The sequence below is a fragment of the Ricinus communis genome, chromosome 2, assembly GCF_019578655.1.
Source record: "Ricinus communis isolate WT05 ecotype wild-type chromosome 2, ASM1957865v1, whole genome shotgun sequence".
NCBI lineage: Eukaryota > Viridiplantae > Streptophyta > Magnoliopsida > Malpighiales > Euphorbiaceae > Ricinus > Ricinus communis.
The window spans coordinates 16,538,011-16,552,527 of NC_063257.1; the positions used below are offsets into that span (position 1 = coordinate 16,538,011).

The 14,517-nt window shown below is 35.5% G+C and overlaps 1 protein-coding gene across 1 annotated transcript; it reads left to right on the top strand.

Moving 5' to 3' along the window:
• The first annotated feature begins 11,151 nt into the window (after positions 1-11,151).
• On the top strand, positions 11,152-12,453 carry LOC107262462. Its single transcript, XM_015728411.1, has 3 exons — positions 11,152-11,217; positions 11,320-11,514; positions 12,217-12,453. Exons 1-3 carry the CDS (start codon positions 11,152-11,154, stop codon positions 12,451-12,453), a joined length of 498 nt encoding a protein of 165 aa, XP_015583897.1.
• The last annotated feature ends 2,064 nt before the right edge of the window (positions 12,454-14,517 follow it).

Sequence of the window (14,517 nt, forward strand, 5' to 3'; positions counted from 1 at the left end):
TTACACCCCTAGTCGAGTAGTACCTTTCTGAGCTCGACTCTACCGAATAGGGATCCAAGCTAGGTGTCAGCTCTTCAGGTAGAGGACATAGTCTGTTTTTTCTTTTATAATGCATCTAGACCAAGGATGAGATATAGACTTTCTATATAGTTTACCCTCCTGAAAATAGTACATAGCCGAGGTCTTTACTATCTTTGTTGCAGCATTCTTATCCTCTGGTAGCTTTCCTTCTTCGAGGTATTATATGATCTATGTCATTCATTAGTCATATTCCTCAATGACCATTACTTCCTCCTTCACGATGCTAGGTTCCTCAAGTATGTAGAACAGAATGTTACTACTAAGCTCTCCCTACGAAGCAAGTTTAGTTAGGAAGTATGCTTCCTTATTTTCATCTCGGGGAACTTGGATGATACTCCATTGACCACCGTTCTCCTCAATTCTCTTGAGTATAGCTTTTGCCCTGCTTACGTACTTGGCTAAATCAGGGTCTTTTACTTTAAAGATCCCCATTACTTGACTTACTACTATATATGAGTCACTGATGATGCTCAAGTGCTCTGTCCGTATTGTTAGGGCTATCTCTAAACCAGCAAGCAATGCTTCATATTCGGCAACATTGTTAGAAGCTTTGAACTTTATCTGTATTGAACTCTTGATATGGATATTATTCAAACCCTCAAGGAATATCCCTGCTCCTGTCCCATCGATATTAGATGCTCCATCAACATGTAGTATCCACTTCATAAGGGCTTCATCTACACTTTTTATACTTTCGAGCATGCTCATCTTGGCCATAAAATCGGCTAAAACCTGTGCTTTCATAGCCTGCATGGGCTCATATCGAACATCAAAAGCCCCCACTTGGACTGACTAATGGACTAGTCATCTAGATGCCTCTAGCATTTGTAATGCCTTTCTTAGTGGTTGATTCATTTTGGCTACTAATATAGGTGCTTGAAAGTACTGTATGAGCTTAATGATCATTGTGATGATCGCTAGAGTAAGCTTCTAAATCATAGGGTATCTAGTTTATGCCCCTTTCCAAAACTTACTCATGTAATATGTTGGCTTTTGCTCGCCATTGGCTTCTCTGACAAGGACAGAGGCTATCGTTTCCTTTGTTGTTGCTAGATATAAATACATAGTCTCCTCCTTCAGTAGTCCACTAAGTAGGGTGGCGAGCTTAAGAACTTTTTCATTTTTTCAAAACCCTTCTAGCATTCTTCTGTCCATTCAAAATTCTTAAAATTCTTTAAGGTTTTGAAGAACGACAAACATCTTCATGCCGAACAAGAGATGAATCAACCAAGAGCGATTATCTTGCCATTTAACATCTACACCTTATTAATGTTGCTCGGTGGCCTCATTTCTATGATCGCCTTTATTTTCTCGGGATTAGCTTCTATACCCCTTTACAAGATCATAAATCCTAAGAATTTCCTAGCTTTGACACCAAAAGCACACTTCTTAAGATTTAGTTTAAGTTGGTAACTCCCTAGGATGTTGAATGCTTCTTTTAAATCTCTAGCATGATCATCGACCCTTGACTTGATGATCATGTCGTCTACATACACCTCCACAGTTTTAGCAATTTGGTCTTTAAACATATTGTTTACCAACCTTTGGTATGTTACTCCAGCATCCTTTAAACCGAAAGGCATAACCATGTAGCAAAAGGTGCCAATATCTATTACAAAAGAAGTCTTCTCCTTATTCGACTTGAACATCTTAATCTGATGATACCCTTAAGCAGCGTCAACAAAACTGTAAACCTCATAACTGCTGGTAGAGTCCACCAACTGATCAATATTGGGTAGAGGATAGCTATCCTTTAGGCAAACCTTGTTTAGATTTGTGAAATTTACACATATTCGCCATATTTCATTTGGCTTCTTTACTAATACCAAATTTATTACCCAATCTGGATATATTACTGCCCTGATGAAACCCGCCTTTAGCAGTTTATTAACTTTCTCCGCTATGGCTATCTGCCTTTCAAGAGCAAAACTTCTCTTCTTCTACTTGACAAGCTTGGAATTCAGGTTCACATTCAGCTGATGGGAGATTATGCTCAAATCTACACCAACTATCTCGGAGGGTGAGCTGGCAAACATGTGCTTTTTCTCTATAAGCACTTGCTCTATATCTTGAGTTACTTGTTTTGATGATTCAGTGCCAATTTGAACCGACTTCTCTAGCTCCCCACCCAAACTAAATCTTCTTAATTTTCCCATTAGTTCTGCCTTTCTCGGACCTTCATTAGTTGGATGCAATGAAGCTTCTATAGGGAGTGCTTAACATGATCCCTTTAACTTGACAAGGTAACATTCTCTTACCATCTTATGATTGCCAAGCACGGTTATTGCCCCCCTAGAAGTCAGTATTCTTAGCTTCAAATAATGAATGCTCGTGGTTGCTTTGGTTTCCATCAATATAGGTCATCCAAGGACTATATTGTATTCGAATGGAATGTCGATTATCATGAACGAAGTTCGCCACTTTTTAGTTAGCCCTTTTATTATGTCCGTTTTTTCCAGTTGCCTGTCCGAGCTCCACAGTTAACTCCACAATTCCTAAAGGTTGCACCGGTTAGCTACTTAGGCCTATAAGTGGTGTCGTGCAAGGTTTTATATTCATTACTCCTCTACCAATGGCCTTATAGCACTATAGAGTCATGATGTTGACTGCACTTTCGTAATTAATAAATAACCTCCTTACCTAGTAGTTCTTAATAAATCCCGAGATTACAAAGGCGTCTTGGTGAGGCATTGCAATCCCTTCTCCATCCTTTTCTGAGAAGACTATATCCGAGAGCTTCTCATGCTCGGCCATCATAACCTAGCTCCTCTTTTCTTTGGAGCTTTTAGCAACAAACATAGCTCCGCCAAAGATCACGTTCACGTCTCCTCTCTCATCGTCTCTTTTCTTGGGGACATTTCTCGATCTTTATCTCTTGATCCTTTGAATCTTCCAAAACCTCTATCTCTACCAAAGCGACCTTTTCCCCGAATAATGAACCTCTTAAGATTGCCTCTATCAATTAATCTTTCAATCTCCCTTTTGAGATGAATGCAGTCCTTAGTATCGTGACCATGACCATTATGGAACTTATAGAACTTATTCTTGTTCCTCGAGTCTACAGTCTACTCCCTCACAGGGCTCAAATATCGAATGTCGCCCTTATTCTTCTGAACCCACATCAAGATATTGCTCCTTGACGTGTTCAGAGGAACAAAGTCTTTTTCCCTACTGCTCCTTGAGTCACTCTTCTTTCTGTCATCTCTGGACCTTGCTTAGGCTGGTCAGATTTGCCTCTTGATTGATTATGATAATTAGATCTCCTTCCCACTTTGTAATCTTCATCCAGTCTGATAAAATTATGAGCTTGGTGCATGAGCTCGGCATGACTCCGGTGGGTCAAAAGTTAGTGAGTCCTTGAACTTATTCATACATGTATTATAGGTCATTGCATCAATAGCTGTATCCTGGTTGAGCTTTTCGACCTGAACAGCTTCCCTGTTGAATCCTTTCATAAAATCCTTCAAACTCTCATTACGCCTCTGGACACACTTCTTCATATCACTTGACCTCTTCTTCAAAGGAATGCTAGCATTACTCGAGCTTTGAACAGTTGAGCAAGCGTAGCAAAATCATATATAGAGTCATCTGGCAAGCTCTGATACCACTTTTGAGCACTTTCTTTCAGGGTTGTAGGAAAGATCCTGGACTTGATAGGATCCAATACATTATGTAATCCCATTTTAATATTGAAGTTATTAACATGGCCTAGTGGATCTCCCAAACCATCATAAGAATCCAAAGGCGACAACCTCAATTTCTTAGGAAAATGTTATGCCAGGATGCTCGGGCATAAAAGGTTGCCCTTAGAGATGACCTCTTCTCTCATTATCTTTCCTGCACGATACTTCTTCAAAGCATTGTTAATTTTCTTATTGATAGTATCCTTAGTCCAGGCAGAATCATGGGTTTGAGAACTAAAATTTTCCTTTTATGTATCTCTAACTCAGTTGTTTCTCTTTCGAGATCTGTTATTCCCAATTCGAGTATTTATCATTCTCGAGATTTGTATGGTCGGTGGCAGGCGAATACCTATGGTATGCTCGGTTGTTACAGGAGTGTGGCTGGTGCTTACTGGCATAGGCTACCTTGTAAGCATTTGAGCCAGAGCACTTAAATAATACCTTTTCATCTCTTCCGCCTGCCAATTATACATAGTGACAACATCCTCTAGCGATGGCTGCCAAGGACTTTGAGGAAGACCTGGGGCTGGAGGTCGGCTATGAGGAGTGACAAGCAAAGCAAAAATCAGAGCTTGAGACAAAGGTGCTGGCAGTCGGAATGACAGGTCCAGGCAGACCTGAAGATGATTAATTGATCTACGAAGGAAATTAGGCTCCAGCCGGGGAGTTGCTGGCTCCATCTGCAATTCCTGGTTGACGAACATCTCCACTCTAATCCTGATCTATTGCCATTTAGCTTGGTTAGGTAGGGAAACAAAGCTTCTACATGAAATTTCCCACAAACGGCACTAATTGATAACTCCGTTGGCTGGGATGAACTATCAACAAGGATCTTCAAAGGCTGGCCTCAATCTCCAAGTACCTGCAGGGAAAGGTTAGAAAGCACCGGATGTTGGTTGTCCGGCCATTCATTCCGATGATAAAATCAGTAATTTATGGAAGGGTGGCTAAAGTGTATAAGTGTGTAAGATTGCATATACCTGTAAGTGTGATGCCCCTATTCCTTATATAGACGTTGAAGGCCTTCTGGTCTATTTAGGGGAGAACTCCACATTTATAAGTCATCCTAATCGTATTAGGATTTACACTCTTATTCATCTTTAGAATTCTAGATCAAATTGGACTCTATGACTAGAGTCCTCTTAAGACACATTCTCTTTATGAATATCAATCTTTTGTCAACACTGCCTTTTTAGGGTGCGACAGGCTGGCTTATGATACTCTATTATCACAAAACAAAAGGACTTTTTTCAAAATCATTTTCATCATATTATAAATCTTATTTGCTATATTCAAATAAAATCAAACTTTAATAATCTAAGATAAGTCAAAATTCATAAGAAAAATAATTTTCATCCTCATGGATGCCCGAACTAGCAAATTTAACTTTGTGAGCCTTTTCAGTTGCCAAGAATGCCTACTCGATACACATTTTAAATTACTCAAAACTGTTGTCCTTGAATCATTGAGTAGTTTGCCAAAAGCTTATATGCTACAAACTAATACCATGAATACGCTTCTTCTCTATAAGATACCAAATCATTAAACACTAAAATACTCCTAAAGAATAAGGATTTCACATAATACAAAGGCAAGGAAGATAACAAAAGATGATAAGAAATTCTATACTCCGCAGTTGTTGAACTTAAGGATATAAACCACTTGAAATATTCTTACTAATTAAAAGTCCACATGACCTACAACCTAAGCTCTAATAGCAACTTTGTCAAGACCCAAACTCAGAGTCAGACTGGCGCTAGGACACGGTTGATGCACGTGGCTACCAGTGCCTGTAACAAGCGTAAAATTGAACTCATTTTGTAGACCTAATATTTTTCACAATTTATGATCACTAACATTTTCACAAATAATTTCAATGACTACAATATATAAACACCTCTAAAAAAGAATTAATATTAACTTTGTACGCTAACTGAGTATAACTGTAGAGTGACTAGATTAAGTAGATTTATAAATAAATTAAGTTCTACAAATGCACCATTGCAGGAGAAAAGAACTTGCAAGGTGTATCCAAAAAAACTGAGAATGATATGGAACTCTAGTTTTAACTTGAAGAAATTATTAAGAGAAATCAAACCTCACTTGGTGAGTTAAAATCATATAATATAGCACACCACTACAAACAGCCACGCAAAGTAAATGTATAGATTATTATTGAACCTTGAGGTTATTAATCCTATTTTAATGGTCACAAATAATTAAGATTAACTAATTCTTGCTTGAATGTTTATGTGCAAGGAAAGAAATTTATTTCTTCTAAAACAGGGCAGATTCAAGCTATTGAACTTTTATTCACGGTTGTGAAACATCAGTTTTCCAGCCGTGAAGAAAAGTTCCCGGCCATTAGGAATTCTCAGCTCAAATAATAAAAAGGGTAGTAGCATTCATGGCATCCTTCCCAGCCGTGAAAACAAGAATTCCCAACCGTGAAGATAAAAATTCACAACTGTGAATAAATCTTTCTAGCCGTGAAGGAGAGGCTTGCTAGCCCTAAAGAGATTCACACCTGTGAAAAGATTCCAACTCTCTAAATCTTCAAAAATCACAATAGAATTACAGCCAAAATTCCCAGCCGTGAACAAAAGCTCCTAAACGTGAAAGTAGACCTTTCCAACCATGAAGAATTTTTCACGGCCATGATGGGTTCTAGTTTTTTCAAATATATTTTTCACGCCGATGCTTCACGGCCATAAAGGATTCTTCCCACCCGTTAAGCTGCATTTATGAAGGTTATTAAAACAACTATTTTTGCATTTAATGAGAGTACAACATTTCTATTTCACCTAGAAGTATTTAGACTTCATTTCTAATTATTCTAGGTCAAGAAAGAGTATTTGTTTTGAGGGCCCATTGTATATTTACTCTTAATAACTTTAAATCTTCATCTTTTTCATCTTGTATTAAATATTCAAGTTTGGGTTTGAATCTTTGGGCAGTTGAGTATTTAATTCTTGTATTCAAAACACAAAAGGCGTAGATTGAGTGTTTGGTTAAGTGATTAATTGCTCTTGTAACTAAGATTGAAAATCTTAAAGTGGGGTAGAGTATGAGCCTAAAAAAATACTAGGGTTATAATGTGAGCCTTTGGAAAAACACTTGGATTTGTTCTTAGCCTTGTAAAAGAACACAAATAGAGTAATCTATTTGATAGTGAAAATCTCAAGAGAATTCTTGAGGAGTGGATGTAGGTAAGTATGAGCCGAACCACTATAAATTCTTAGTATTGTGAGTTATGCTGGATTTTCTATTTTAGTTTAATTTATTTTGATTTTTGATTTCAACTAATTCATCCCCCTCTTGATTACTACTAGAATTACATTTGGTATCAAAGCATTTATCTTCTTCATCAAAAGATTTTATCATCTTGAAGTAAAGGTCCATGGAAACTAATGGAATGGATCAAGCATTCAATAGCCTCCCTTCTTAATGGAACCGATTACCCATATTAGAAGAATCACATGGAGATATTCCTCGAAAATGATGGAATTAATCTCTGGGATATTGTAGAAGAAGGAGTGACTCTTCCAACAAAGAAGGAAAATGGTATTTAAATGCTCAAGGCTAAGAAGGAATGGTCTTCGAAAGAAAGAAAGCTTCATTCAAGGGATAGAAAGGCTACAAATATCCTCTATTATGCTCTAGCTAGAGAAGACTATAATGGAGTTGAGCATTGCCTTTCTGCAAAGGAAATTTGAGACTCATTGGCCAACAAGCGTGAAGGGACTACTCAAGTCAAGATCATGAAGACTCGAATATTAGTGCATGAATATGATGTTAGATGTATATCCTAGAAGCCAATTGTACTTCTATTTTTTAGGTCATACATTGTGATATTATTATGTAATGAATATCATTTTATTAATGACAGTTGTCTATCATTCATTTTTGTAGTATTATAATTATTGAATGAATCCAATAACATTTATTAAAGACTCCATTCTCAAGAGTTGAGAATATAAGTGACAGATGATCTTTAGAATAAATATTATAAAATAGTTCTTAGTCGTAGGATTAAATATTGGATATCTTTAATCCAAAAGACCAATATAATGTGTTTAACCCTATGATTAGTATGAGGTACTAATATATATATGATGGTGAGTCTCATGCCATTTAGTATGAGTTACTAAGTTAATCATTATGGGTCATTTGTTAAACAAGTGGACTAAACATCTTAAAGAAATAATAAATCACATGGATGATTTACTTAAGTCATTGATTCATTATTAAGTTATGATGGTGTAACTAATCTTCAAACCTGAGGTGACAGAGTCGTCTCATGAATATGTAATTGGAATTTGCTTATGCTTTAGACATCCGTTCATAATAAGAATGAGTACTTGCAAATAGTGGCTCTAGTTGCATATGCATAGAGGTAGGTGTTCATCAACAAGAAATCCATTGCCTTGAGTAAACAAGAAAAATATTCTATGTGATCCGATAACATCTTGACTAGAAAATCCTTAGCCGAGATAATTATGATTAATGAAAAAGGAGTTCACATTAATCATATTTAGTCGAGATGTATCCTGGATTTGATCATAGAACCAAGTTAGTGGATTTGGCTATTCCATGATCATCATTTGATCAGGATATTGTTCAATGGATAGTTACACGGTTATCATAAATAAAGGGTTCATGGATAATCAATACCTTCATTATTAATTAGGTTATTATAATATGTTGTTAGAAATCACTTACAATTTATGAGAATAATTAAATTGTTCCCTTAGTTGATTAAAGTGTTTTAATTAATATTAAAGAGTTTAATATTAAATTTTTATTGTCAAGTAATAATGAACCTAGAAAGTCACACCCGTTATGATCAACTAAAGCACGGCGATGGACTTAATTTGTACCTCGAGTAGGAACACTAGCATCTTCCCAAAGTTAAAGTTCATAAATGTCTAGTAATAATATTGTATAATGTATAAGTGTTATATATTGAAGGAGCTTGATACATGTCATCACAAAAGAGTTTGTGATGACATGTGTTTGTATAGTAGCTTGACACGTGTTATTATAAAAGGATTTTATGATGACAATGTCTTAAGAAATTAGCTTGATACGTGTCATCATAAAAGGGTTTATAATGACATGTGTGGAGAAAGCATCAGGACACGTGTCATCATAAAAGAGTTTATGATGACATGTGTGGAGAAAGCATCTGGACACGTGTCACCATAAAAAGGGTTTATGATGACATGTGTTTGGGAAGCAACTTGACACGTTTCATCACCAAAAGAGTTTTATGATAACATATGTGTTAAGAAAGTAGCTTGACACGTGGTGTCAGTATAACTTTAAAGTGTCATCATAAAAGAGTTTTATAATGACATGTGTTAATAGAGCTTGACATATGTCATCACAAAAGAGTTTTATAATGACATGTGTTAATACTGCTTGACACATGTCATCACAAAAGAGTTTTGTAATGATATGTATTTGTACAACTGCGTTAAGGATTATGAATCCTTAACACTATATAAAAGAGTTTCTTACTCCTATTATCAAATAGATAATTCGACATACTTACTATAATCACTAAGTTATCATAGTAGGAAACTTGAGAGAGGAGAAGGAGTTCTTCATATTCAAGGACTGAATAGCTTTGCTTGAGATTGGTTGTATGAGATAATTTAGAGGATTTATAATTGCGAATCTCTATTTAATTCTCTAACAGAAATATCATCAACAATCAAGAATTGAATTTTGCCCTTCAAAGATTCTAATCTTTCTCGTTGTGTTCTTCACGTTCATAAAAGAAAAGTTATTTCCTTTTTCAAACTTAAATCCTCAATCACAACTTGTAATCTTAATTTTCATGAGATGTGAAATATTAAGAGCTTCCGTTGCGCCATTTCATGTGTTTTTCCAACAATGGTATCATAGCCAACCTATTGATAATTAAGAATTTTTAATAATTCAATGAGAATTGGATAAAAAAAAGTTAATTTGATTGCATGTAGGATGATTTTGGGCTTAGGAATCCATTTGAATATGTTTCTTTGATCTATTCTTATGGTTTGTAAATTTAATTATTTACACTAAGATTGTAATTAGTTATTTTGGTACCCTTTGATTTTGTAATCTTATTTCACCTTTGTATGCCAAGGTTTATAAATTGTAAAGTGTTACAAGTGAAGAAATTTGAAGATTGAAGAATCAAAAGGGAACTAGATCATATAAAATGCAAGAAAACCAGATCATCATGATTTGATTTAGGCTTTTGGATTTCTTGTAATTTATTGAACTCTAGGTGCCCAAATTTAATTCGTGGCTTTGGTATTAAATTAGAACAGATAGCCCTTAATCATTTGAATTTATTTATCCACTTTAATATGCATGGGATATATGTTTAAAACAGATGTTTACTGGTGAAACCTAATGAAGACTAAAATCTTCCAATTAATATTAAGTTGATAAATGGTATGATATGGGAAATCAAAATCATGGCTCTCCACTATGTAAAATCTAAAGATTTTTATGGTCTTAGTAATCGATCATGGACAAACTATGAGGGTTATGAAAGATCATGTGATAAATCCATTGAATTTTATTAAGCATTTGATGTTATAATCGCTATTAGTGGCCAATATGTCGACTCACGATGAGGTTCTAATATTACAATTATATTTATTAGATAGTGGGCTTGACTTAACTATGTATAATGAACCAATAATTGACTAAACGTGAGGTTCAAGGTACTAGGAGCCAAAGTGTAAATGATTGGATCATGCATGAGATGTATATAATATGAGATATTTACTTATAAAATGTTAGTTATCCAATAATCGATGAAACGTGAGGGATACTAAAATTTGGTAAGAAACCAATCACCCGCTAGAAATCCACCAATGAGAATTTCCATTTGTCACGAGGAAGTGTGAGATTCGCCAAGTTAGTAAGAGGAATCATTTTGATTTAAAGACTAAAACAAAAAAAATGAAACTACATAACAAGTCATTAATAATCTACTATTCTTTGCAGATTTAAAGATGGCCCCCTTAATCCACTTGCAAGCATACTTGATGCTAACCGGTTGACTGGACTGAATTTCATTGATTGACTTAGGAATTTGAGAATAGTTCTCAATTCTGAATGCATTGCCTATGTTCTTGATACCACGGTTCCCCGTCGCATTCCTGTAGGGGCATCGAAAGAGGAACATGCTACACTTGAGAAGTGGTGCTCTGATGACATGTAGGCTAGGTGTTATATCCTAGCTTCCATGACTAATGAGCTGTAGAGACAGCATGATAAAATAACTGATGTTGCTAGCATAATTCTTCACCTTCAAGAGTTGTATGGGGAACATAGCAGAACTGCTAGATATCAGATATCAAAGCAGTTATTCGGGTCTAAGATGGCTAAGGGTGCTGATGTGTCAGTACATGTACTTAAGTTGATCAATTTAATTGAGCGACTTGAGGTTTTAAATCTCTCTATAGATGCAGATCTATAAACTGATTTAATACTATAGTCATTACCTTATTCCTTTTCCACGTTCATTATGAATTTTCAAATGAACAAGATTAAGTGTACACTAGCTGAGCTCCTTAATCAAATAGTGACAGCTCAGAGAACTATGCAGGGTAAAGGTAAAGAGACTGCTCTTGTCATTGCTTCGACTTGTAAGGCTAAGTCAAAGATAAGCGCAAAGAGAAAATCTTCGACTAAATCCACTGGTAGCGTATTCAAGACTAAAGGCAAAGGAAAGGGCAAGGAGGTGTCTAATGACAAAGGGAAGTGTTTCTTTTATTAGAAAGGACACTAGAAATGCAACTAAGCTGAGTTTATAAATTCCTAAAAGGTCAAGGAAGGTGAAGGATCTGGTAAAAGGTAGGATCCTTACGAAGAATAAGATACTCCTAAAAATTGGGAATGGAGCAAATGTTGCTGCAATTGCCATAACAACTGCATATGTTATTTTATTTACGGGATGTAAGTTAATATTAGAGGATTGCTTAGATGTACCTAATGCATACAAAAACATCATTTCACTTTCTACTTTAGTAGTTGAGAATTATGAATTCAGGTTTACAAATGATGTTTGTTAAGTTCATTTTGAAAATGAATATATAGCATATGATACTTTAATTAACGGTCTCTATTATTTTAATTTATATGTAGATAAAACCGGAACACATAATGTGTACATAAATGCCAAAGCAACCAAAGAACTAAATCTGAGATACTTGTGGCATCATAGATTAGGTCATATTGCAGAAGAAAGAATCATTAAGTTAGCTAAAATGGGTTTAGTAAATTCCATTAGTTCTAAACTATATTTGATATATGAATCTTGTCTTCAAGGCAAAATGACAAGATCATCCTCTATAGGATAAAGGGAATAAGCCTCAAATGTTTTAGGACTGATACATAGTAATGTTTGTGGACCTTTTAACATTATGGCTCATGGTGGTTATAGTTACTTCATTACTATATTGATGATTTATCACTGTATGGGTATTTGTACCTTATGAAGTACAAGTCAAAATCTTTTACAGAGTTCAAAGAATTCATGGCTAAAGTAGAGAATCAAACAGGCCTAAGTATTAAAGCCCTTGAATTTGATCGAGCTGGTGAATATTTAAGCAGTGAGTTTGAACAATTTCTAAAGGAACATGGCATTGTTTCACAACTTACACCCCTTGGAACACCATAATTGAATGGTGTAATCGCACCTTGTTAGACATGGTACGATTGATGATGAGCTTTACGGATTTACCCACTTCCTTATGAGGATATGCCCTCCTTACAACGTTATACCTTTTAAACAGAATGCCTTCCAAGCCTGTTCCTAAAATTCCATGTGAGATATGGAATGGCAAGGGACCCGGTCTTAAACATGTTAAGATTTGGTGTTGTCCAGCTTTTGTGAAAAAGCTAAACGTGGACAAATTGGAAGCTCGATCTATTAAAGGAAAATTTGTTAAATATCCTAAAGAAAAAAAGGGATATTATTTCTATCTTCCTGCTAATATGACTATTGTTATTAGCAGGGATGCTCTATTTCTTAAAAATAGTTTATTCAAGAAAGTGGGAGCTAAATGAAGATAGAATTCGATGAAGTGCCATCTCAACAGCAAATCAGTCAAGAACCAATCAATAAACTAGCGCCTATCAACCCTGTCATTACATTACCTCGAAGATCTAGTAGAATTTCTCATCCACTAGAGAGATATAGCATGCTCCATGGGAATGTAAAAGAATTATTCATTTATGAAGATGCAGATCATATAGATGATCCTTCTAGTTACAAGGAGGCAATATCAGATATTGACTCTAGTAAATGGAATGAGGCAATAAGATTAGAAATGGATTTCATGTATAAGAATGAAGTCTGGATTCTTGTAGACCCTCCTAAAGGTATACTACCAATAGGGAATAAATGGGTTTATAAGAGAAAGATTGGTTCCGAAGGGAAGGTAGAAACCTTCAAAGCTAAGCTAGTAGTGAAAGGGTATCGCCAAAGGCAAAAAATTAACTATGAGGAAACTTTCTCGCCTGTAGCCATGTTCAAATCCATTAGGATTTTCTTAGCCATTATTGCACACTATGATTAGAGATTTGGCAGATGGATGTCAAAACAACCTTCCTTAATGGATACATTAAGGAGGACATCTATATGGACCAACCTAAGGGTTTTGAATCCAAGAGTACTCATAATCAAGTATGCAAACTTAAGAGATCCATTTATAGCCTTAAGCAAGCTTCGAGGAGTTGGAACATTTGTTTTGATATGCAATCAAATTATTTGGTTTCATAAAAAATATGGATGAATCATGTGTATATAAGAAGGTTAGTGGGAGTGCTATCACTTTTCTTTTACTTTACATTGATGACATATTGTTATTTGGAAATGATATAGGCATGTTTACATCTGTAAAGGTATGGTTGCGAAAGATTTTCTCCATGAATGACTTATGTGAAGCTACCTATATTCTAGGAATTCGTATCTATAGAGATAGATTGAAAAAGACTATAGGGCTTTCTCAAGGTCTTTACTTAGATAAGGTGGTGAAGAAATTTAACATGCTAGTTCTAAGAGAGGATTGTTATCGTTTAGGCATGATATTAAGCTTTCTAAGAGTATGTCTCCAAAGACAACTATGGAAGGAGATCAGATGGCCAGGATGCCATATGCTTCAGCAATTGGAAGTTTAATATATGCTATGTTGTGTACTAGGCTAGACATTGCCTATGCTGTTAGTGTGACTAGCAAGTTTCAGTCTAATCTAGGCAAGGAGCACTAGGTGGTGGTCAAGAATATATTTAAGTACTTGTGAAGAATTAAAGATATGTCCTTGACATATGGTGGAGGAGAACCGAGTTTACATGGTTATATAGATTCTAATTTTCAATCAGATATGGATGATAGAAAGTTTATCTCAGGGTTTGTATTTATATAAAATGGAGTAGTAAGTTGGAAAAGTTCAAAACAGGATACTACTGCAGATTCTACTACAAAGGTCAAGTATGTTACTGCATATGATGCAGCAAACGAAGCGGTTTGGTTTAAAATGTTCATGATAAGAACTTGGAGTGATTCCAACCATTGAGCAGTACCTCTCTTGTGGCATAAAAATGGAGCTATTGTACAAGCCAAGGAACATAGGTCTCATCAGAAATCCAAGCATATCGAAAGACGCTTCCATATCATACGTGAGATTGTTGGTAGAGGCGATATAGTCATGCAAAGAATAGAATTAGAATAGAATTAGAATAG

Bases quoted from the DNA above. Each gene is read 5' to 3' on its own strand.
- LOC107262462 (XM_015728411.1), top strand. From the start codon at position 11,152: ATGGCTAAGGGTGCTGATGTGTCAGTACATGTACTTAAGTTGATCAAT. The intron at 11,218-11,319 runs GTTTTAAATCTC...CAAATGAACAAG, and splicing joins ATTTAATTGAGCGACTTGAG to ATTAAGTGTACACTAGCTGA. The intron at 11,515-12,216 runs GTGTCTAATGAC...TGGTGGTTATAG, and splicing joins GCAAAGGAAAGGGCAAGGAG to TTACTTCATTACTATATTGA.